Raw genomic sequence first — 25,185 nt, 5'->3', positions numbered from 1 at the left:
TATCCCTGGAAAGACAAATAGTGTCTGTCAGAAATGGAAGCTCTTCAGCACTGTAGTGGGGTGTACCAGACCCTCTGAGGCTTCCTGCCGTTGACCCAGAAAGGGGCAGAGGAGAGGGTTCTCCAAGCTGCCTAGAGTGGCTGTGTGGGACACAGCCGATCAGGGCCGAGCAGGCTAGTATAAGAAGAGCTGCAGGGTCAGAGTGAGGTCAGTTCCTTGCTGGAGCTGGAGGAGTGTAGGTGCTGGCTGACTGTGGGAGCTTCAGGACCTGGGACAGAGCAGTGCTGGTAGAAGCCAGGGAGAGCAAGAAGGCATTCTGGGGCGGTTGCTGGCACTAAATCAGGACAACGCCCTGAGGTAAGGGTGAAGAAAATGCCAGGCCACGGGGAAGTGGCCCAGGGAATTAGAGCAGTGGTGTGGCTTAGATAGAGACATGGCAGATGGCTGTTATCTACAGGGTCCCTGGGCTGGGACCAGGAGCAGTGGGTGGGTCCAGGTCCTCCTGCCCCCATTAGCCACTGGGGGAAGTGGCCTGGCCTTTGAGGCACCCTAGAAGGGCAACTGAACTCTTTAGTGGCCCAGCAGGAGAGCTAGGGCATGAAACACCCAGAGAGGGCGTGGACATTGCCTCTGGGGGGAAGCCCTGGAGTGCAGCTTGATACCAGGGCCGAGACCGTTGCTAGACTACAGGACTAATTAAGGACCTAAGCTCAAGGAGGGCTACAGGGAGAGAAAGTGTAGGCCTGCACACACTTGATCAGGGGGTGCTAGTGAGAGGTGAGTGCATTCCATTGCAAACACAGTGAGCCCTCTTTGGTAATAAGTGTAAAATGTGTCTGAAACGAGGATATTAAGAGGATCAGATCAGGCTGTTAAGCAGTCAGAAAAGACTTGCTGAGACTTACCAAGAACAATTAGAACTGGAAGGCACTGAGAAGTTGCTAGTGAGGAGCAAAGTGTGAGAAAACCATCTTCCTGGGATGTGGTGTAAGGAGAGCAATGTTGTTGCTGATCTAATTTAAGATACAGCACATGGGTTAATATTATTCACTTATCGTTGGCTTTGTGCTGACAATATATTTGGCATCGTGAACAATGGAAACCTCAGAAGAGCTTAAAATATCGAAGATAAACATACAGGGTCCGATTCTCATTTACACTCTGGCCTCTTTATTCTGCCAGAATGCTATAATGAGGCCTTAGTGTAAAAGAGAATTGGGCCCATAGAAGAGAGAACACACCGGAAATTCCAAAGGAAGAATACCTTTGTCTATTCTATTCTGTTTCAGTTTGTATAGTGTGCCCGTCACTTGGGTATCTGGGCATCTTCCAGTGACACACTGGTGGAGTTTACTTTGTGAACTATCAGCATCAATGGCCTTATTGTGGGCTTTGCAAAAGTCTTTAGGAGAGAGTTGGATAATAGTGTAATAGTAGGAAGCTCTGGTTTGAACTGGCCTTACTCCCTGGCAGTCAGTGGGGTAGACACCAGAGCTGGGTTTGGCTGAGGAGTTTTGTGGGGGAGGTATAACTCTTACAGAGTGCTTTGGAGGGCACGTCCACAAGATGGCTGCTGAGTTAAAGCTTCCACAGTCAGTAAACCTGGAGCATGTATGCAATGGTTTGATGTTAACATACTTGTCTCTGTGCAAGAAACTGCCCTTTAAAGAGAATAGGTGGCACATATTTGGGGTCTTACACTGAAAGTATAATAAAAAATGATTGTGAAATTACAGTAGTTTTAGATCAGGACTTTAAGGAGGGGAACTCATCCTGTATCCGTATTAAGAGTAGCTTGTCATCTGTGTTCCTAGTTTATTCTAATTTAATCAATTTAAGAAGATATATGTCCATTGGTAAAGTGATATATAAAGAAACACAGGTGCAGTTTGTGCACTGGAAGTTTGGATCACTGGAAGTTTTCAATGAGAATGTGGCTGCTGCATGATTTGTTCTTGTGAGTTTTAATTCAGTTGCAGTAGGTAAGAGGTTAATGAATGCTCTTATTCCAGCTATGGGCTGAGGAAATCATGCATTGATTTGACCTTTGATCAGCAGTGATTATCCTGATTATCTTACACCCTATACGCAATTAGGTATATGGCTGCATCTAGCCTCTCTGATCTCCTAAATGAGCATGCGTTCTAAATCCTTGCGATTCACTGTCATTACTGCAGTTTGTGAAGATCAAACTAGGCTCTGACTGTCCTTGCAATGGATAATTATCACTTTGTTAGAACAGGTGATCTGCCTTTGATTTTTATCCTTCTGAGTCCTGGGGAATAGAAGTAGAAGCTGGAAATATATGTTAAAGGTTAGTTTTGAGATGTGTAAATAGAGCCCAAGGCTTCATTCTCTGCCAACTTAGCAGACTTTGTGGTTCCTGGAAGCAACAGTGCTGAAGAGTGAAGGCAGCCTGCTGACTGTGCTGTTAACAGTACTTCTTACAGGGCAATGGTCAAAGGCAGGTGGTATTAGGAGACTGCAAGAGCATGCCGCAGCTCATATAAATAGTAACAGTCTGTTATGTACCTAATTGCACATTGGGAATGAAGACCTGCTTCCTGTTGTTACTGCACTTGTCTGGCTGCTGGGAAAATAACCAAGCAGTGCACATGGAGTCTGCGGCAACAGACAGTTCAGCTCTCTGTAATCCCTCATTTTGATCCTTTGCAGCCTGCTGCAAGGCATGCAGGGTGGTGGTGACACAATGCAGGTGCGAGGGGTAGCTCTTTGTGGGTGCAGTTCATGAAAAGCACTAGGCGTGGTCTTATGCACCGAGCCATCGTAAATCTCAGTCCCCCTGCCAGCCTGCTGCTTTATGGATGGGCTCATGGGATGAAAAAGCTTGGCGGTAGTGCAGCAGTGTTCTCGGTAATGCAGGACTGAACACCCTGAAGAACAGACCTCACGCCTGCCTGAGGGTCACGCTCTGTGAGGCTGTATCAAAAGCCCAGTTTCTGTCTGCCCGGGATAACTGCATAGGTTCCTGGCCCAAGCAGGACACTCCCCTTCCCCCCAACCCTAGGTCATCTGCAGCTGAGGCCAGATGTGAAGGATGCTCAGCACCCAGCCATTCCCATTGTGGCCCACAGTGTGCTATGCTGACTTGAAAATCTGGCCCTGTGTGTCACTAGGAAATCCAGTACTAAACCATATCTGCTCCTTTGCTTGAATTTCTCTCACATTGCGATTCTGTTACAAGCACAACATAATGATGCTCTCCTGTAACTCAGAGCTGCGTTTTACCTGATAGTTGTTGTTGCATTATTTTCTGTAGGGATTGCAGCATCTCATGGATACGTGACGATCAAGAGCATGTCATAATGTTGCTTTTCAATTGCACCATGCCGCATACTGTAGGTTGTGGCCTTCCAGATTTGAATAGCCGTGTGCTTTTGGTGTCAGTGTGGGGACAGGCCATTAAATACTGCTACTTCCTCTGACCTCTTGTATGCAATAATTTTCATTCTGCTTACACTCACATGTGGAGCTCTGAAACTGTTTTTAAAACAAAGAAGGTAAAAGCTGCAGAGCTTGGATCTAGGACTGAACTTCCCCGAAACTTGAGGCAGTTTAGAGCTATGCTCTTGGTTTGTGCTGCATCTGTATTATAGGTTCTTTTTAATTGATATCAGTAATTTTATGTTATTGTTTTATCACTTGCCCACAGTGGTAAATGAACACGACTCATTCTGCAGTAGAGCCAGCTTGTAGTGAACTCAAATATAGTAACTCCATGTACAGTGAGGCATCTTGGAAGAGAAGTCCTGGATTGGTTAAACAGATTGCAAGGTGCAATATGTAATTCTGCTTGCAGGGAAGCTATTTTTTTTGAAAAATTACTTCCCTTTATTATGGTTCTGCTATGGATGAGTGTCCACCATTCATTGATTTGTGACCCACAACTCTTCAACGTATGACCCCAAATCAGTGTTATGGCCCTGTGTGGCAGGTTTTGCATTTGATTTTCTCAGTCAACTAAAAACTGTGTAAAAATCACATGTAGTCAGAGCTTCTAGCTGATTAGTCATCCTATGCAGAATTCTCCACATTTCATTACGGTCTGCTTAAGCTGAACACATGAAATTTCATTCTTGATATGCTTAATGCACCCAGAGACACATGTATAGCAAGTGCTCAGGGCTGAGTTGTTTCAACTGGGTCACCCACATCTCGTTTCTGGGGTCGCTAAGCAAGTGTGTAGGACTAAATGTGTGTATCTGGGCTAACTTGCTTTAGAGAAGGTGGTAGGAAGGCCGCTCTTCTCAAACCTATAATCAATTCCATTTTTCCTGGATATGCATGTGTGGTTCCAAGATCCAAACTGGGCATTTTGTACTTAAAATATTTTATAGCGAATATTTATTTTATTACATCTCGTTCGAATCCGAAAATCAATTTATGCAAATCTGGCAATCTACAATACCTGTAAAATGAAGCAGTGGCTATTAGTGCTTTCCCTGTCGCCATCCAATAATGCGAATGATCTAATGGCTGTGTGTGTTCATAGTGGTAGTGAATGCTCCAAAAAGGAGTAATGAGGGATGGAAAAGTGACAGAAGACTAATGAATATGGTAATAAGAACATTCAACTTGTCACTACTAAATATGGCCATCTATTTATTTCTCTTCTTACAATTCTGGCACACTTTTATAGAGCTACATTTGGATCCCATTAAATCTATTGAAGTTCCAACCAGTTCGGTGGGGTTGTACTGGTGCAACAGAGCAAAACTTGACCCAAGTCCTGCCAAGATAGCCTAGAACACAGATGTGACAGTATTGATTTGAATTGGAATTGTTTCAGTGGAGCAGTTATTCTGTTTTAATGCCACTTGTAAGCACACTATGGAAGACCACTAAGCGAAAAATGTTTTTTTGTATTGGCCTCTTCTAAGTCCTTACTGGATCTGCTCAGCAAGATAGAGGTTATTTTTGTGTAGCTGATCATATTGCTGTGAATAAATATACCAAAATAATGTATCTGGACCAGATTTCACAAAGCATTTAAATGTGCTTATTTTGAGCGCATGGAAATCAATGGCACTACTCGTGCTTAAAGTTAAGCCTCTGCTTAAGTATTTAGCTGACTATGGACCTCAGTGTTCAAGTTGGGAATCTCTGAAGAGGCACATTATAGGTTGGTTTAGATAGTGCTGCTGTTGAAATAAACCAAGGGCAGCAGATAGGTTTAGCTGATTCTTTTGTCTTCTCAAACTTAATGGGGTTCTGCTGCTCAGGCATGTTAAGCAATCTGATTCGGGAACTACAGTCGACAGGACGGCTGCTCAGATGCATACGTGCTTTGCTGAATCAGGGCGTACATCCCATGCATTATTTGGTTCGACTTATCTGATCCTGGAGAATCTGGCATTAAGCCTGGGATGCTGGTTAGAATGTTTCTTTCCTGTCACCAACTTATGCGTTATTTTTTTCTGAATTAGTTAATGCCGATCTGAGCTGGGGGGGGGTGGGATTTCCACATACAATCCATAAAATTTTCAGAATGTTTATTTTTTCTGCCTTCTATACTAGAAGGTAGAAAATCCCACAGCCCTGCCCCATGCATGGCGTTAAAGGGTTATTGACAGCGGGAGGTCAGCAGCTGTCCAAATGGCAGTTAATTAGCTCTTTGCTAATAGAAGTTGCTAGAACCAAGCATGAACAGCAGGGCAGAGATTTCCTTCATTTACAGTAATGATTTTGCCTTCCAGAAGGGCCTCGTGCAACAAAGCACTCTGCCATCTGTAGGACCCAAATCTAGGGACTGAGCTCAGTCTCTAGAGCTGGGAATAATGTTGAGGAAGAATTCATCAAAAGGTTTGATCTTGAAGTTATGGTGCTGGATTGGAAACTGGGGGGGGGATCTGGGTTCAATTCCTGGCTCTGCCATGCATTCCCTGTGTGACAGTGGCCAAGTTGTTTGGGGCTGTCTGGGTTCAGATTTGACCTGGTCTAACTAGTACAGACTCCTGGGTGGACAGTTTGGTTTGAGCGTGCTTTATTTCAGTGGAGCTTAAACTTGTTCCTAACTTGTTCAATTTAAGCTGCTCCAAAATAAGGTTGACTTAAACTGAAATGAGGGTTCACGCAGCCTTTTGCACCATCTTAAAGCCAGTTTAATGCCACACCTGTATTTAAGCTGGTGCAGCTCTGCATGTCGGCAAGCCCTCAATTGCCCCGTGCCTCAATTCTCCATCTATAAAATGGGGATAATAATCCTTCCTCTCTCCCACTCCTTGCCTGTTTAGACTGTGAGCTCTTCATGGTAATACAGGTACTGCCTTTTTCTGTGTGTTTGTAGCAGCAAGGGGACCTGGCATTTGATGGTTTCCTCTAGGTGCTGCTTTAATACAAATTAATAAATATGCCACAACTCAAGCTAACATTAAGCACCAAGGAACTGTGTCTGACAACCAACACAGGGAACTTGTGGTTGGGAGAATTTAAAAGGCGCGCACACAAAATCAAATACCCAAAGTGTGGTCAACCCAGTTTTTCCTTTCCCTGTGTGGGTTGTGTTCAAACACATTTTCTTGTTTACTTAGGCTTATGGAAGATGAAATTCCTTCATCGGTCATCTGTTTCCTTGGCACTTCAAAAGCTAAATCGAATATGAAAGCAATCTAATTTTCAGTTAGAAATTGACTTTTTCTTGATGATATTCATAGCTGTGGAAAGAGGAAAAGGATCAATAAACCAGTGCTATTTTGCAGCCTGGGGGGAAAAATGAGAACATTAAGGTGTTATTAAGCAACAGTGCACATGTGATGGGATTGAAAAAAGGGGGCCCTCCCTCCCCCCACAACTGTGTGCTTTAAAAAAAGAAACCCACAACTCTAATAAGGAAAATTCCAATGACGCCTTTATGGTGCCCCCTGGAGTAATTAACAATGCATGAGATGAATGCTGTTAGTCTCCAGAAATGTCAGGCAACATCACTCACTTTGAAGGTAGTTCCACCAATCTCCTGTGTTAAGTGTGGAGCAGAAACTACTTTTGTAGTAACTGAACAAAATGAGCCTTTTGGAAATCGCTGTGAGAGGCAATGTGCTACAAATTGAAAATTAATAAAGTTCTCTGACAAAATTATCTAAAAAATACAAAACCAAACCAGTATGTGGCACTTGCCCCCCCCCTAAAATGCAACATTAAAAGTGAAGATGCAGCATGTCCAGTGCTGAGTTAGTGTATTTTCTAATCTCAGAATCTCTCTGCTCCAAGTACATCTTCCTCTGGTGTATCAGGATGTGTATTTGTCTGCTGAATTTCTTTCTTTCTTTTTTAATGGCTTTTCCTGGGTCCTAACCTCCATCTCTTGGTATAATTTCATTGTCCCTCACTGATGTTAATAACAGCTTCCAGTTTAGTATCATCTACAATTTTTAATCAATGTGCTGTTTGTTAATAATCTGGGGGAGGGGTAAAGAGTGGGATCCTCGAAGGTACATCGGCATCTAGGTTGTGGTTTTAGGCACTGCTGCAATTCCCCAAAGCTCCCACTCAACTGCCATCAAACTCTGTCAGCACCTAACCTCACTTGGTACCTAAGGTGTTTGTGTGCGGGGCAGAGGGATGGTGGGAGAGGGTTTCCTCTGAGCATGCACACTGCAACCTCCATCTCGACACCCAGGTATCTGTCGCCTGCCGGAGCATGTGCAGTACTGCCTCATGGTAGGCGTTCAGGCACTTATCTCCCATCTGTGCCCTGGAGCCATTACAAACCAGGGAAGAGTGGTGTTTGGCTCCCTAAGTCACATGCAGAGGGCTGATCCAGTAGGCATGTTCAGAGGCTGCCTGCCAGATCGGGTCTCGCAGGTGAGTTCACACTACAGCTAGGAGGTGGGGGGACAGGAAGGCTTAGCCTTATAACCTTTAACCTAGTGGTTAGGGTACTCACTTGGGCTATGGGAGACCCCCCTCACCCTGGTTCAAGTCCCCCCTCCTCCTGAAGAGAAGAACAGGGATCTGACACATCTCAGGTGAGTGCCCTAAGCACTGGGTCTCCCTCAATCTCTCCTATTGAAGCTGTTCCACTTTAATTAAACAATTGACTGATTAACTATTAATTGGGCCAGAAAAGGAGTTAGAATGACTCTGTAACTAGGAGCCTCCCACATCCTGGATGAGTACCCTGTCCACTAGGCTCAAGGTTACAAGGGAGTTTCTTCTGTCCCCCAATTCCATTTTGTTTCAGGCCCCATGCACAACTTAGGCAGCCAAATGGCTTCTCACCCCCTTCACCCCCCGGTCATGAATCAGAGCAGAGATGGCCGCCTCCTTGCAGCCTTGTCTTAGGTGCCTGTCTCTGGGAGAGGGGTGGATCTTAGCGCACACCCCACATGTCGGCATCTCCCATTGGTAAGCTTAGGTGGGTCCCCGCCTAGTGTGCTGGCTTTGTGGATCCCATTCTTTGGCAGCTCTCGTGCTCTCCCCATTCATGGTGTAGGGGGTTTCAGAGTAACAGCCGTGTTAGTCTGTATTCTCAAAAAGAAAAGGAGGACTTGTGGCACCTTAGAGACTAGTGTAACTTGGCTTTGTGGAGTGCAAGGGTGTTCCTCTGACTTTTCTAGGCACCTAGAAGATGGGCCTTGCAATCCTGCGCATACTAGCACCTAAGTCCCATCGTGGATCCCACCAATGTGCTTGATAGAAACAGATCTAACAGCATTTCCCCTGGCGCTTTGCTGGTCTTTTGCTCGTACGCTGTCTTTGTGGCTGATCCTTTGGCCAGTTTTCAATCTATTTTTTAGTACTTCCATCCACGTCAAACCAAACAAATTTGTCAACCTTTGGAAATACTGTCTCAGGCCTGATGATGTAATGGGCTGCTGACGGAACTTGTTGCCAGCTTGAGCACTAGGTTTTTTTTTTTTTTTTAAAAACGGAATAACTAATAAACTTACCCAGGTTTGATTGAGTTTCCTTGAGAGCTGTGAACTCTGAATTGTCACTAGTCACCTAACCTGTATTTACCCATTTCAGCAGAACTCTCCACTGAACTAATTTTCACTCAATTACCAGTGTGGTAGGTTCTAAGATGCTGCATAACTGTACAGGGCTCCTGCTGATGTGCTCAAGTTTCAGGAGCTAGAACCCTGAATAGACAGAGCTATGTTTGCTGATTTCAGGTCAAGTGCTCCAACCCCAAGGAATGAAAGGGTTCATTTGAGCCTAATGTTTCGTTCTTGTTTGTTAAAGACAAAAGCTAGGAAATGGCTACATTTATACTAGACACCATGTATGTTGCTGTGTTTGGAGCAGGGTGGGCCAGCTGCTTATAGCTTTCTCCCCTTCCCATCGCTCAAAGGTAAATGCAGATTTGTTTCTAATTTTCCAAAATAAGCAATGACATCCCTTGCTTTAGTTTTTTTGTAAAGCAATTTTCCCATAGCACTAGAATAAACCAAACGAGATAGTCACACTGCATTTTCTTCACCCATTCACCTTGCTCACCATGACATTCCAAAACTAATTACCGCCATTCATAATATTCCTTAGCTAACCACATTCACACCTTGTGAGTTGTTATCTAGCCTCTGTTATACTGATGTCCACATTTTCTAAGTGTTCCCTCACCTACATTTTATCAGTAGCTGTATCTAATGGGCCTTCATTACTACTTAATAGTCTGTATCTCTCTGCTTTATTGTTATTTTGAAGTGAGATTTTTAAAATCCAGTTTGGTAACTTGGCCATTTTAGAACCATCATTACTGTGATTCCCTCTTACATGTTGAATAGGTCTGTTCTCTACATTGTAGTTCCTTCTCCCACTGGTATATTTGTACAAACTCTTCTGATTTTTCTCAGTGCCTTTTGTTGACAGTAACTCATCTTGCTTTTCATAATGTCCTTATCTTTTCTCTTGAAGACTTAATAAGCCACATATATTTTGTTTAGTTCGCTCTCCCTTATTTAGATTCTTTCTAATCCTCAAATTCTGGAGAAGTCACCCAGCTATCTCAACCTGCCAACCTTCTGCTTCATAATGTTTCTGTTGCTCTTGTAATCATCATTGGACTCATCAGTGTACACATGACATCTTAAGGAATCATCTCTCTGGATTTTAGTTATTCCCTCACTAGCTTATATTATTCATTAAGAACATAAGAACAGCCACACTAGGTCAGACCAATGGGCCTTCTAGCCCAGTATCCTATCTTCCGACAGTGGCCAGTGCCAGATGCTTCAGAGAAATGAACAGAACAGAGAAACTATTGAGTGATCCATCCTCTGTCATCCAATCCCAACTTCTGACAGAGGTTTAGGGACACCCAGAGCATGGAGTTGCTTCCCTGACCGTCTTGGCTAATAGCCATTGATGGACCTATGCTCCGTGAATTTATCTAGTTCTTTTTTAATCCAGATATGTTCATTGAATCCAGTTATACTTCAGTATTTATAATTAGCATTATTTCCAGTTAATCTTTTATTTCTCTTGCCCCTCGCATTTGAATAAACTCAATTTTGAAATGCTCTTTTATTATTGCCCTATCCAGCTTTTGATGATGATCAGAAAATAAAGGCAAGGGTTGGTTGCTTATACACCTCTACCCCGATATAATGCAGTCCTCAGGAGCCAAAAAATCTTACCACGTTGTAGGTGAAACCACGTTATACTGAACTTGCTTTCGCCTCGAGCATTTCCATTATTAATAGTCACTTCCCGCCCCCGACTGACCCCTCAGAACCCCCGACCCATCCAAACCCCTCCCCCCATTCCCTGACCACTGACTGCCCCGACCCCTATCCACACCCCCACCTCCTGACAGGCCCCCTGGGACTCCCACGCCCTATCCAATGCCCCTGTCCCCTGACTGCCCTGCCCCCAGAACCAACCCCCCCATCCCCTGACTGCTCCGAGACCCTCTGCCCCTTATCCAACCCCTCAGCCCTGGCCCACCACCCTTAACATGTCACTCAGAGAAGCGTGTTGGAGCCAGATGCGTTGATCCGCCGGAGCGCGCAGCCCCGCCCGCCCCACAGAGAGCGCCGCTTTACTGCATTCTATCTGAATTCATGTTATATCGGGTCGCGTTGTATCGGGGTCAAGGTGTACATTGTATTAATTACACAATAGGTGGCCGGTCCTGGGGCTGGTCTACAAACAGATTTTTGTACCCATTTAACTCCGTTTAGACATGAATACAGTTAAATCAGTGCAACCTCATTCGTGTGGATTCAGTTATACTGGTAGAAAGGTGTTTATAGCTTGTTTCAGTGTACCAGTTGGGATTTGGTTAGCGTTTGGGGTTGTATCAATTTTAAACTCCGTTTCTAAACTGATGTAGTTAGAGCTGTACAAAAACTGTGTGCTGGTTGCCTTAAGGCCACAATAAGCCTGCTGTAAGCTTCCTGTTGATGTCTCTGGGCCAGAATCAGTGGAACTATGCCATGAACTGTGGCTTTAAAGTTATGTCAGCTGTAGATGGATCAGAAAATGGTCTGACAGTTAAAATGGCTTGATCTGTGCTGATTTGGGGTTCAAAAGGTGTGCAAAATGAATGTAATTTAAATGCTTTTTCTTTCAACAGGTATCAGTAGAGTGAAAATTGTTGTCTAAACAAAGTTTATGGTCAAGCCTATTCTAACTTGGGTTTAAAGGTGCAAAACTGCTTCTACAATAGGTGCTAAGTGGTGTTGCAAATTCAGTCCTAAGTGGGCCAAATTGTATAACTGTATTTCTACCAAAAAAAAAAATCCTACTTTCTTTCCTAGTCAAGGTCCTAAGATCACCTTCGAACTCCAAGTGTAAATTATGTTGTGGTTTGTGTCACCACTGAACCTGGCCAATATCCTGCGGGGGGGCTTAGTTTGACATTTCACTTACCTGCTAAACCTTCCAAAATGCTTTTGGGCAATAAAGAAAAACAGCTGCAGTCCTTGATACCTGCACATGTACCCTGATTCCTGCACCTTCATGTGTATCTTCATCATAAGCAAAGGATGGAGTGTCTGTCATTCTGTGGCAATGCTGAAGCCAAAGTTGAAAGGACAAACCACTAAGACCCAGACCCCAAAAGGTATTTAGATGTCCAGCTCCCATTGACTTCAATGGAAGCTAAGAGCATAAATACCCTTTTTGAGGATCAGGGCTTAATAGGTAGGATTCTCGATGTCCAGCTTAGTTTTGCCCTGTTATAGTCTCCTCCTGCAGTTGTGTAGCATACTTTTACCAGATGCTCTTGTAAAGAGTTTTCCCTAAAACAAATTCAGTACTTAACTATTTAGTGCATACATTTTAATCAACATTTTATCTTAAACAACAAGAGGAAAGAAAACTAGAAAAAAGTGAGTTGAAAAAATCAAGATTGTTCCAGGTGATTCATATTACAGGTGGTTAAGTAGTTCTGTTCAGAAAATTCCCAATTTGGAAGAGGTAGCAATTGTGTGCATTTTGTGTTGGAAAGAAAATGTGGATGTAGCGGGTTGTTGCCCAGAATTATTTCAGATGTTCTTAGGAGTGGCTAACAGCATGAATATACTTGCCAGGATGAAGGGGTTTGTAGCTTATTCAACCTCTATTATTGCAATAGGCAAAAGACCATGTGGTAGAGGTTTGCCTCATGGTTGCACTGGTATGGAGCAAGGGTGACCAGCTGTTACAAGATAGAATATTATATAAGGTTATTTATTTGGTTATTTTAATTCCATCATTTCCATTTTGCTAACTAATCTCTTTTCACTTGAAATGTCTTTGCAGATAAGCAAGCAGCAGCTCCAGATAGTCAAGGATCGATTCCAAGCATTTCTCAATGGAGAGACGCAGATTGTGGCTGATGAAGCTTTTATTAATGCAGTCCAAAGTTATTTTGAGGTAAGGCGTGATGGTGAGGCAATTGTTGGGCATGAAATATACAAATGAGCACAGCTCACAACGATGTCTTATGAACAAGTGTTGCATGGCCTTTTCTGCATTAATAGTCCCATCCAAATTTCTTTGGATATGCTTGGACAGCCAACAAATAAACTCAGTGCTATTTAAACCAAATCTCCCAAAATATTTTAAAGAAAATTAAATTATAGTTCAACAGTTAAACCATCTGTGTTAAGTTTAGTGCCATGCTAAATGTGTACTCCTGCATAATGTATCTAAATACTTCACGTTCTTACTCTTGCGTTAAATTCTGTCCTAATGGATACCTCCACATTGCTGTTGAGGTCAGTTGGGCCAAATTCTCCCCTCCATTCAGCCCAGTGGTATGTGTAGAGAAATATTAGGGATGAATGTAGCCCACTGGGGTGACGTGGAATGTAGAAAAGAGAGAATATGGCTCTTTGAGGGTACTGTCATAATGTATGTGGTGACCCAATAAGAATAGCAAAGGCCTTGAAAAGCTTTACATATTGCAATAGAGGGAGTCGTGTCTCATTCAGAGATGACACAGATTACTTGCTAATGACAACCACAAAGACTTCAATGCCCCAAATGCTTCAGTAAAATTAGTCAAAAGATAAAATTTATAAATATTTTATTGACAGCCACTAATAGTACTTAATAATACACTTACAATCCTGTTACAATTCAGAAAATGTTTTGTTGGGGGCATTTTAAGGCCGTAAAATCACATCTATCCTTCCACTCCCTGCTAATATTTGTTCTAACTAGCTATTTATACATTAAAGGGACATTGACCACGTTGGCTACTTCAGATTTCACTTACCTATTTTTTCCTGTTAACAAATTTACATTTCCTACTTTTTTCGGCATATTCCCCAGTCTACCAGCATATATGCACATTGCATATATGAACTGTTTGAACAGCAATTCTTCCTTTGTGTTTTTTTTTTCCAACCAATCCAGTAATCCAGCTCTCATGAGTAACTTTGTAATAACTATAGCTGGTTGGTAACTTTTTTGACAGAAAATGCACTTTCTGCAAAATCAAAATTTTCCATTTGGAAAACTGACTTGGCTGAAATATTTCGTTTTGGGTAGGTTCAACCCAAATTGGAATAGTTAATTTAGTAACTGACCCAAAATGTTCAGCTGTTTTGAAATGAAAAATGTCAATGATTATTTATTAGCTGTATTACCATGACACTTAGGAGCCCTATTCATGGAGCAGAACCCCATTGTGCTAGGCACTGTACAAACACAGAAAAAGAGTATACCTGCTCCAAAGAGCTTACAATCAAAGTATAAGACAAGAGGAGACAGATGGATATAGACTCGGGTTGCCAACTTTTTAATTGTACAAAACTGAACACCCTAGCTCCTCCCCTTCCCCGAGGTCCTCTCCCCCAGTCATTACATTTCCCCCTCCGTCGATGGCTCGCTATCCCCCACCCTCACTCACTTGGGCTGGGGAAGAGGGTTAGGGTGCGGGAGGGGGTGAGGGCTCTAGCTGAGGGTGCGGGCCCTGGGATGGGGCCAGAAATGAGGGGTGCAGGATGGGGCTGTGGGCTGGGGCAGGGGATTGGGGTGTAGGAGGGAGTACAGGCTCTGGGGTGTGGCTGGGGATGAGGGTTTGGGGTGCAGGAGGGGGCTTCAGGTTTGAGGGGGCTTGGGGCCTGGGCTTATCTCCAGCAGCTCCCAATCAGCGGCGTAGCAGGTAGGCTAAGGCAGGCTTCCTGCCTGTCCCGACTCCCCGCTGGACAGCAGATGTAGCCAGCAGCAGGTCCAGCTCCTAGACGGAGGCGCAGCAGGCAGCTCCACACGCTGCTCTTGTCCGCAGGCGCCATCCCTGCAGCTCCGAATGTCTGTGGTTCCCAGCCAATGGGAGTTCAGAGTTGGTGCTTGTGGCAGGGGCAACGAGCAGAGCCCTGTGGGCATCTCCCATCTAGGAGCTGGACCTGCTGGCCACTTCCGAGGCGCAGCGTGGTGCCAGGATAGGTAGGGACTAGCCTGCCTTAGCCCCACAGCATCGCTGACCGGGCTTTTAACAGCCCGGTCAGCATCTGTGAGGGTCCCTTTTCGAGCGGGTGTTCCGGCTGAAAACCAGACACCAGACAGCACCAGAAAAGAAGTGAGGCCATATTGATAAGCATAATAGGCAGCGGTCTCAGCATACCATCAGTCTAAGAAAACAGGGAACTGCATTTCCCTATCAGCACGTTGCCTTCTAGGAGTTGTCATTCCAGCCCCCATTGTCAGAGCCACCCTTAAGATTTATGGTGCCGTACGTAGTCTTATTAAACTGGTGCTCCTATGCCTGACTTGCTCTTAGCAACACAAACGTAATCTTACAGTGCTGGAAAACTTGTCACATGCACTTTATTAAAACCAATTTAAACAAATTAAGCACACTATAATGCTAATGGACTATACTTCTACTAAAGTAGTAGCGCTATGGAAACCATTCTGATTTGATAGAATGATACAAATATATATATTTTTTTAAATTTTGTCAACATTATATTGGAAATTTCTATGAAGAGGTATTGAAACAAGGATTTGTTTTTAATTAAAAGCAATCTTTCTGCCTTTATAGGCTGCAAAATCAGTAATAATCTCATCATATGACAAAGACAAAGTGATGTCTTTTTCGATTGCAAGAATAGCAAGACCAGTCAAGTGTTCCTGACTCATTGTAGAGTGGAGATAGTTTTTAATGAGCTTTAGTTTTGAGAAACTCCATTCTCCTGATGCTACTGTTACAGGAATTGTCAGTAGAATACACGTGGCAATGTACACATAACAAGTTTGCTGGTATGAATAAACTGTACAGTCTCCATCACAGACTTTGCATGTGGCACCATTGATGACGACGTACTCAATTTTGTACAGTTCAAGTCCATTTAAATCAAAACTATCAATGTGCTTCAAGAGGCTCTCTAGGTTCTTGCACTTCTCATTAGCTGCTCTTGTTTTCCTATTTTGTTGAATTTAGTTATGTCATTCAAAACCCCAGACTGTTCATGGTGTGCTCATAAGGTATTAAACCTTTCATGAACCGCAGATACTGCTTTATCCATCACAACATTAGAAAATTCAACCTCAAATTTCTTTTCTGGATCTTCTATGAGCTCATCTGCTCCTTCATATTCCACTTGCCATTTTTTCCTCTAAACTCTCGTCATGGTGGACATGGAAATTTTGGTTCTACACCAAGTGCCTCTGCAAACTCTCTGGCTGTAACCAGTGCTGCTTTCAATCCAGTTTCTCTGTATTTCAATAAAAAAGTCTTGTGTTTAGTAACGTAAGAGTTGAATCAAGCTGCATCGCTGGACTCTGCATTATTTTGCTTATTCTTGTTAAAATCTCAAGTGTGTCATACCAGATTATGGCAGATGTTAGACACTTGAAGTTGGATATTTCTGAGGCCAATGATTGTGCTTCACTTTTGGCTTTTGGATCTCTGGCTTCTTCAGAAATAACAATCAGTGCTTCATAAACTTCGCTTTCCCAGTGTGTCTCAGATAGAGGCTTTGACATGTGCTTTGAATATTTGAATTCGGAGTCGGTGCTTGGGGCGGGAGCAGCGAGTGGAGCCCTGTGGCCCCCATCCCCCCTGTCATAAATATAAAGGGAAGGGTAAACCCCTTTGAAATCCCTCCTGGCCAGGGGAAAGCTCCTCTCACCTGCAAAGGGTTAAGAAGCTAAAGGTAACCTTGCTGGCACCTGACCAAAATGACCAATGAGGAGACAAGATACTTTCAAAAGCTGGGAGGAGGGAGAGAAACAAAGGGTCTGGGTCTGTCTGTATGCTGCTCTTGCCAGGGACAGAACAGGAATGGAGTCTTAGAACTTTTAGTAAGTAATCTAGGTAGGTATGTGTTAGATTATGATTTCTTTAAATGGCTGAGAAAAGAATTGTGCTGAATAGAATAACTATTTCTGTCTGTGTATCTTTTTTGTAACTTAAGGTTTTGCCTAGAGGGGTTCTCTATGTTTTTGAATCTAATTACCCTGTAAGATATCTACCATCCTGATTTTACAGGGGGGGTTTCTTTATTTCTATTTACTTCTATTTTTTATTAAAAGTCTTCTTGTAAAACACTGAATGCTTTTTCATTGTTCTCAGATCCAAGGGTTTGGGTCTGTGGTCACCTATGCAAATTGGTGAGGCTTTTTATCCAACATTTCCCAGGAAAGGGGGGGGTGCAAGTGTTGGGAGGATTGTTCATTGTTCTTAAGATCCAAGGGTCAGGGTCTGTAGTCACCTAGGCAAATTGGTGAGGCTTTTTACCAAACCTTGTCCAGGAAGTGGGGTGCAAGGTTTTGGGAAGTATTTTGGGGGGAAGGACGCGTCCAAACAGCTCTTCCCCAGTAACCAGTATTAGTTTGGTGGTGGTAGCGGCCAGTCCAAGGATAACGGGTGTAATATTTTGTACCTTGGGGAAGTTTTGACCTAAGCTGGTAAAGATAAGCTTAGGAGGTTTTTCATGCAGGTCCCCACATCTGTACCCTAGAGTTCAGAGTGGGGGAGGAACCTTGACACCCCCTACCTAGGAGCCGGTCCTACAGGCTGCTTCTGGGGTACAGCGCGGTTCGTTGAGTGGAAGCTGAAAAGAGCACGTAAATACATTGCAGCAAACCAAAAAAAAGAAATAGCTTCTACAGAAGACTTGGCCATATCACACAAAATCATATTAAGGCTGTGGCATGCACATGGAACAAAAAAGGCTCGTGGATTTTCTGCCAGCAATCCAGCTTGCACACCAGAAATGCATCCTCTCACATTGGTACCATTATCGTAGCCTTGTCCTCTAATGTTCATTACGGACAATCCAATTAGTTTTAGTTCATTAAGGAGAGCTTGAAGTCCAAAACCTGTAGTGTCCTCTACTTCTAAAAATGTGATAAATGATTCCTTAACTGTAATCTCTGCTGAATCACTAATGTCGACAAATCTCACTACTAATGACATCTGTTCTTGATGATTTATGACCGGAGTGCAATCTAGAATTATGGCAAAATATTTTGCCAAAGAAACAATTTTGTCTCACTTTACCACTCATTAGCATGATCAGTTCATTTTGAATTGCTGGTCCCAAATAGCGGTCATGTATTTTCATTTACTCTTCAGAGATGTTCATTCATCACGGTCAGATTTTCCCAGCAGTTGTAGAAGACCCCAAAAATTGCCATTTTGGGGCTAGTATAATTTCTCAACGCTTCCTCTAAAAGCAAGATCGTTTGATAGATATTGAACAATAGATAATAGACGTTCAAGAACATGACGCCAATGCTGCTTCTCTGGCTCCAGCAATCTTTGATTTGGACGTCAAGAGTTATCTGATTTTTTTTTTTTTTAACCTTCCACTCAGCTCACATCATTTGTGCATACTTTCAATGTGGTGGTATGCCTCTTCATGTTGTAGTAACATGTGACTAAGATTTTGCCAATCTTTAATACCCACGGTTGCTATGTTAAAATTGTAACTGTTGAAAATCTTTCATGGGAAACAAAATACAGCATCCTTGCATTTAGAGTACACAAGCCACTGTCTGTTGACAATTTCACCGATAGAAAGTCTTTTGTAGTAATTGTTTTCTGTGAATTTCCTACCTCTGATGTCCTTAGGATATTCAAGACCTTCTATTCTCACAGGGCCTTTCTCAAGTATAATGGTGCATAATTTGTTTAAAGATTGCGGCCATGCACCAGTGTCCTCTATATCCCATGCTAGTACAGTTTCAACTGTTTTGTGTCTGCATCTGTTTAAAATGATTGTTCCGTGTTTTCTTGAGTTCCTTGAGCTTTGTCTGCATAAAAATTTTCTTCAGCAGTTACCTGATGATCTCTATCAACTTCGTTGTTTTCATGATGTACAAACTTAAGTATAGAACCCTTCTATGCTTGTATAGCTAATTCTATTTCATCTTTCCGTTTTCTTTTTTGCGACCCAGAAAGTTGTTTTCAATATGACATAACTATGACGACAACTTCATTTTTTGAAAGAAAACTGTTTAAATTACTGTCAGATTATCAGAAATATTATTTAAAATAACTAATATAGGATAGACGTGAGTCTGTGACCTTGAGCTAGTGCGGAGGCACCTCAAAGGCTCTGCACCCTGGCTGAGACACAATAGAGTTGGAAGCCCGTGTCATTTTTACAAAGTCACTTTTTAGTTTTAAATGTGTAGTGGACATCAGTCTTAATGTTAGTTACAACTCTCTGTCAACCTTATACTGTAACTAGATCAATGGCATTATCCAGTTTAATAAGCTGGGTTTCCAAGCAGCGGGAAAATAGAACCCTAGTTTTATTCCTAGGTAAAGCACAAAGGGACCAAAATGAAGCCAGCACAGAATCATCTCATCTAGATTAAGGTAGGACGGAAATGTTACTATCCACTAAAATTAGTGCAGCATGGACAGACAAGCTAATTTGTTTTTCCAACCTAATATGCCCTTGTTACACAAGGACCCTCTCCAGGTTTTGTCACTCATCCTTTCTGATAAACAATGTCAATTATGACTCTGAACTTCCATCACCAGTTCATTGTACACAGACAACTGAGTAATCAGATGCTGATAACTTCTGATCACTTGCAATCTTGACTGGATATCAGAGCACTGTGTTAGCAGCACGACTGCCTGAAGAACCACTCTTTTCCATCAAGAGCTTATTCAGAAAAAAAAAAATTCTTTGAGCTATTTCTGTGTTGCACCCACACCTCTAAGCTCTGCCGGTTCATACGTCTGACCTTAATATTGTCCAGTCCGTAAATTGTGCCTTATATTTGTTTGGAAAGAGGTTGGCAATAGCACCACGTTTTAGGCACGGCCAGAAATACATGATAAATCCGTGCCTCTAAAGTTCCATCAAACACTGACATTTTCACAGCTCTAGCCTGATCTGCTGCACGGATTCTTCACAAGGAAGTGTCCCTGGCCTTTTTAACTCCTATTAATCAGGTATTTACTCTGACAGTTGGACAAAATATTGTGAAAACCTAAGACATTGGCTGCCCAACCTGTGGGCTGGCAAAAATTATACTGACTCGCTAGAAAAAAAGCAAGAGAATCTTAGTACGATATATGGTCACTCTCTACACTAGTCAGGAGATGAGCATATTACAGTTGTTGGAGGGCCCTGTTTAGCAGTAACAGGGCTAGAGGAAAGCCTGTCAACAGGAGAAGAATGCGCATTACACAGGAGCAGCAAAAGGATATCACTGGAGCTGGTGCCACCCGGCCCGCCTCACCTCACACCAGCCGGGAGAGAGTCGCACAGGTGAGTTTCCCCCGCCCCTTCCCAGAGACCTCAGCAGAACCCTCCCTCAGAATGCACCACCGCGCCGGTGCATTTGGCTCTGCGACCCGAGCCTGCTCTGACCTGCCTGCTGTCCCGCCCGGCAGTGGTGCCCTGCGCAGCCCCCTATGCCTAAGGACGGCCCTGCCCGTCGTCTCCCATGCCTGGAAGACTACATTTCCCATACACAAATATGCTGATACCTCTCCAGCCAAGGTACATAGTGCATCAGGGGAGTCACATGAGTCTGGGTGCATTTGGGGAGATGTGGTTTGGGAGCCTGATGCCTCCATTCTCCTCTCTGAGCCAGGCTCCCTGGCCTGACTGGCTCCCACAATACACATAAACCCATGCGACTCCTTTGCTTCACCACACAGCTCAATCAGAGGCCAGTCAGCCCCATTGCCTTATGGGAAATGTAGTCCTCTAGGGAGCCCAGCCTATAGGAGAAATTAGGGCCAGAACTGTTTGTGTTTGTGAGTTCAGGGTATGTCTGGGCTACGGTAGAACAGCTACAGCACTGCAGCGGTGCCACTGTAGTGTAGACGCACCCTACCTCGGTGGAAGGGGTTTTTCCATCAATGTCGTTAATCCATCTCTCCAAGAGGTGGCAGCTAGGTCCTGGAGGAGCTCTTTTGTTAACCAAGCTCCTCTGTAATGGGGATTAGGTCAACCTAACTACATCGTCTGGGGCATAAAATTTTTCACAGCCTTGCCACTGTAGCCAGGCTGATCTAATTTTCAGAGTAGGTCTCAGAAATTTAGTAAGGGACAGAGCCGTGGAACTGGCTTCAGTTTGGCAGTCTGTAGGTGTGGTGAATGGGCCTGAATCTCATCTCGCACTGGTTTTACATCAAGCAAATCCATCATCTCCTGCTGCTCTCATCAGGCCTGATTCTCCTTTTGCCTAAAGGAGTATACTTTACATGCTGAGGGGATGTGCGGTGTGGGCATACTCGCTAAATCTGTCTTATCATATAGCCTACAAAATGTTCGCTTATTTGTTTTTCCCAGCCGCACCCTCCTTCCTGCTTCCTCTGAGCGAAAGTTACTTATTGTACAAACTAATGGCCTTTTACTGAAAATCGATGGCAAAATTCCCATAGAATTCAATGGCATAGGAACAGACCCTCAGGGACTATCAGAACAATGCAGGTTCCACTGCTTTATCAGTTACACTTCAAGTATAAAATGGGCTGATCAGAAGATGGATGTAACTTGCATCCTCCTTCGTTTTTTCCTTTTCAGAAACCATCCCCACTTTTCCAGGAAAATATGTAAGATTCTATAATGGGGATTGCTGTGTTTTTTATATGAGTGCTTGAAATTGCCTTGATGGATGCAAGATTTCATAGATACTTCACAAGGCAGTTAGTTTGATCTTGCATGGGTTTAATAGTTCAGTTGTTTGTGTTGCACAGTGGCCTCAAAATGATCTAGTGGCACAATTAGTGATTAGGAGTCCAATTAATGTAATAGAAAACAGTACGACGTGGCTGGCCTGGTTGATCCAACGTGTTTTCCTTGCAGTGAGCTTTATAATTGGTTACTCTGTTGCATTTGAAAACACTTTTATACATAGTCCTTAAGAAACCAAAAACTGCTCAGAGGGATTGACATCAGTTGTTTTGAGCAGATTACAAAAATGACTCTAATTTAGTCTGATGCAATTTTGACTTTTCTGTTGTATTAAATGGAGAGTTGAAAATTGCCTATAACTGAGCGACCATATAGCATATAGTAACTTTAATAAGGCATCCCTTCAGCAAATGTGTTGAATAATGGGGTTGGTTTTTTTCCAGTTGTCAAATGATAGAAAACAGTTGGAAGGCAATAAAAGAATTAATGTGAAACTGGGGACAAGTTCACCCAATAATACTCATACGTTTAATTCATATCATTTGCACAATTCCAAGGCCATAAACCATAATTAGGAAACATACTGCTCTAATTATAAAAAGAAAAGGAGGACTTGTGGCACCTTAGAGACTAACCAATTTATTTGAGCATAAGCTTTCGTGAGCTACAGCTCACTTCATTGGATGCACTGGATGAAGTGAGCTGTAGCTCACGAAAGCTTATGCTCAAATAAATTGGTTAGTCTAAGGTGCCACAAGTACTCCTTTTCTTTTTGTGAATACAGACTAACACGGCTGCTTCTCTGAAACCTGCTCTAATTATGTTCCTTTTGAAAGAAAAGTAATATTTTGACAATTAACTAGATTTGGTAATGAATAGTCTTCATTGTACTAATTAGTCTTTAGGATTAATCACCATTAAATCCGTAGTTGTTGACATGTTGTCATTTAGTACAGTGGATGTCTTTATAACCTCACTTTGTACATTTCAGTCTAGCAGTAAACCAGGGCACAATTCCATATGATTCTAGCTTCACATGTTTACATCCACATACAGAATGTATATTAATGGTTGTGTAAAATACATAATGATGCAAAGCTGGGAGTGTTTATATTGTCCAACCTCCATACCCGTGCTTAAATTTGAGGGCTGTTAATTCAAGGATGTAAGCAGATCAAATCAGTCAGGGTAAAACGCACGGAGAGACTAGAAGACTCGAGAGTTCAAAATCAGCATCCTGAGTTGCTGCTGGAAATGAATTGTAAGCAAGTGCAGATGCCACAGTGTACTGTGAATGTTGTGCTCTCTGAGAAATATCACTGTGGGCAGTCTGTGGGCTCTTGCTGGAGTTTGAGTGATTATTCCGGTGAATTTGGGATTATTGGCAAAATTTCACGTTTTCCTCCTGAATGGTCTCTGGGTACTGTAACAGGAGTTTTCAGTCTCTCTGTATGTAAATAGCTAGTTAGATTAGATGGCACTAAAGAACATACAGCTCTGGTCATAGCTTTTGGAGGACCACTGAAACTTCTTGTGCACTGCAAATGGCTTTCTTTGTGCAGCTCTTAACACAGATTTTCACACCCTTCCTCTGAAGGGAAGAAGGACTTGTCAGAAGGGGGATTGATTTATCTGAGCAGCGTAATTTATTTTTATCAGCCTTCCTGCTAATCGTCTTTCTCTCTCCAAGCTACTCACCATAAAAGGTGAAGATCTAGAATGGTTTATAAATTGTTGAAGTGGAGAAAAATTCAATGGTAAAACCTTGAAGAGAATTTAAACTCCCATGCATGATAGCAAAGGGCAGCAACTGCGGTTGTGCAGGGAAACATATAATTCATCCCTGGTTTAGCTTTGCTGAATTGGTCTAATGATCCCAGCTCTCTCTCTTCTCTAGGCAGATAGGAACAGAGTAATTTTCATCCCTCATCCGAAAAGGTATTACCAGGGGATTGTCAGTTTATCACTGCTTCATTGAACACATGCTCTTGGAGAGAATGTTTCCAAGATGGCAGTGGGATTTAAGACACGCTTAACTGATTGTTTAGATGGGACTGACTGTGAGAGGAAAAAAACAGACTATTTAAACCCAGCTGTGAGGAAAAAGAAGGGGGGAAGATGCTGTGAAGTTATTTGCAGTTTCTCTCCACTTCTTTGTTGAAATCTTGTTCTGACCAGCTCCAGCATACAGTAGATTTTGCTTATTAGTCACTCCTTGTTTGCCAGCAAAAAGTTGCCATTATCCTACAGTTGCTAATAAGGAGAAGGCAGGTTTGTGCGGCTGCAGCTGGGGGAAGAAGTTCTGAGATAGGCCTCTCCTGGCTGCAGCCGTGCAAACCTGCCTGCGGGAAGGGCAGCATCGGGGTGGGGACTGCAGTCTGGATGCTTGAGCTTTCTGCAGAGAGCAGGGGCCAATGGAGCTGTATGGTATCTCTCCCTGCACTCTCTGGGGTCAGGGCTCAGCACGTCCCAGCTCTTCCTTCCCTGGCTGCAGCCCCAAAGAGTGCAGGAGAAATACCATCTCTGGAATCTCTGGAATCATCACCTCCAACACCTCCTTCCCTGGCCGGAGCCATGCAAATATGCCTGCAGCTGGGGCTTTTCTTCCAAAACAAGTTTTCAGTAGGTGGCATGCGATTGCCAATATCAGAATCCCTTTCCCATTAAAGTCAATGGGACAGGATTGGTTCCTGGCAAAATGTTGCTATTAAGTGGAAATTACACTTAATAGCAACCTCAATATTAACAATCTACTGTACTTGTAACTGACCTGTCTAAAAATATACATTTTAGCTTCTAATAATTTAGCTTCCAGCAAACACTTGAACAAAACCTACAGAACTGACAATCCTTTGTTCCTTTGCAGATAGGCACCCACACAGGTTCCACTGATGTGGCCATACTGCTAAAGTGAGAGCAAAGAACCTGTCATGGACATTACTACATTTCACACAATCTATTGCTGTGCTCTGGTACGGCAGGTTTTAACCTTCTGTACAAAAACCCCTTGGTTATGCAAGTAATTCACTGTCTGTTGTTCCTACAAAGGAAGCCTGTTTCTCTCTCTCTCTCGCCATCCTGACCAACCGGGCAGATGAGAAAGTGTACACAGGAAAGATGTTTTCCACCACCCCGAAACAATCTTTTCACTGGTACCTCTTGGGTTATTGCCACATACCAATCTGCCAGGCAAGCACCTCAGTTCTACTGCATGTTGCCACCCACTCCTGTTCAACTGTAAGTGCTCTGCACTTCCATAGAGCTTTAGGCTGGAGCTGGTCGGTCTTTTTACACGGAAACAGTTGTTCGATGGAAAATGCAGTTTCCACTGGGGGGGAGGGATGTTTTGCTGGCTTTTTTTTTAATTATATATAAATATTCTGTCAGTGAAAATGGAAACAAAATATTTTGTTTCAGGTCAGTTTGACACTGAACTGCATCTACCTATATGGCAGTGGTGCCTTATGGGAGTTGTAGATCAGGCACTTACTTGACCTTATTCTCTCCTCTGAGCCAGGTACCTTGACCAGACTACATGAGACAATGCAATCTCCCTTCTGATTGAGCTGTGTGGTGCATCCTGGGAGTCACATGGCTGCCACATAGTCTGGCCAGTGAGTCCAGCCCATAGGGAAGAATAAGAGCACCAGGCACCCAAACTACATCACATGTG

The 25,185-nt window shown here is 43.2% G+C and overlaps 1 protein-coding gene across 8 annotated transcripts in view; it reads left to right on the top strand.

Annotated features, from left to right (window-relative positions):
* CADPS (calcium dependent secretion activator) overlaps positions 1–25,185 on the top strand; it is a 382,629-nt gene that overhangs the window by 63,566 nt on the left and 293,878 nt on the right. For all 8 annotated transcript variants that reach the window (XM_084635494.1, XM_084635496.1, XM_084635495.1 and 5 more), the window contains exon 2: positions 12,709–12,822. In XM_084635494.1, coding sequence (XP_084491620.1) covers positions 12,709–12,822 — 114 coding nt within the window. The remainder of the gene's footprint in view (positions 1–12,708; positions 12,823–25,185) is intronic.

This window comes from Lepidochelys olivacea (genome assembly GCF_965140295.1).
Source record: "Lepidochelys olivacea isolate rLepOli2 genome assembly, chromosome: 7".
In the NCBI taxonomy this organism is placed as follows: domain Eukaryota; kingdom Metazoa; phylum Chordata; order Testudines; family Cheloniidae; genus Lepidochelys; species Lepidochelys olivacea.
Note: the sequence above shows the minus strand (reverse complement) of the source record. Positions and strands in the feature narration are given on the sequence as shown.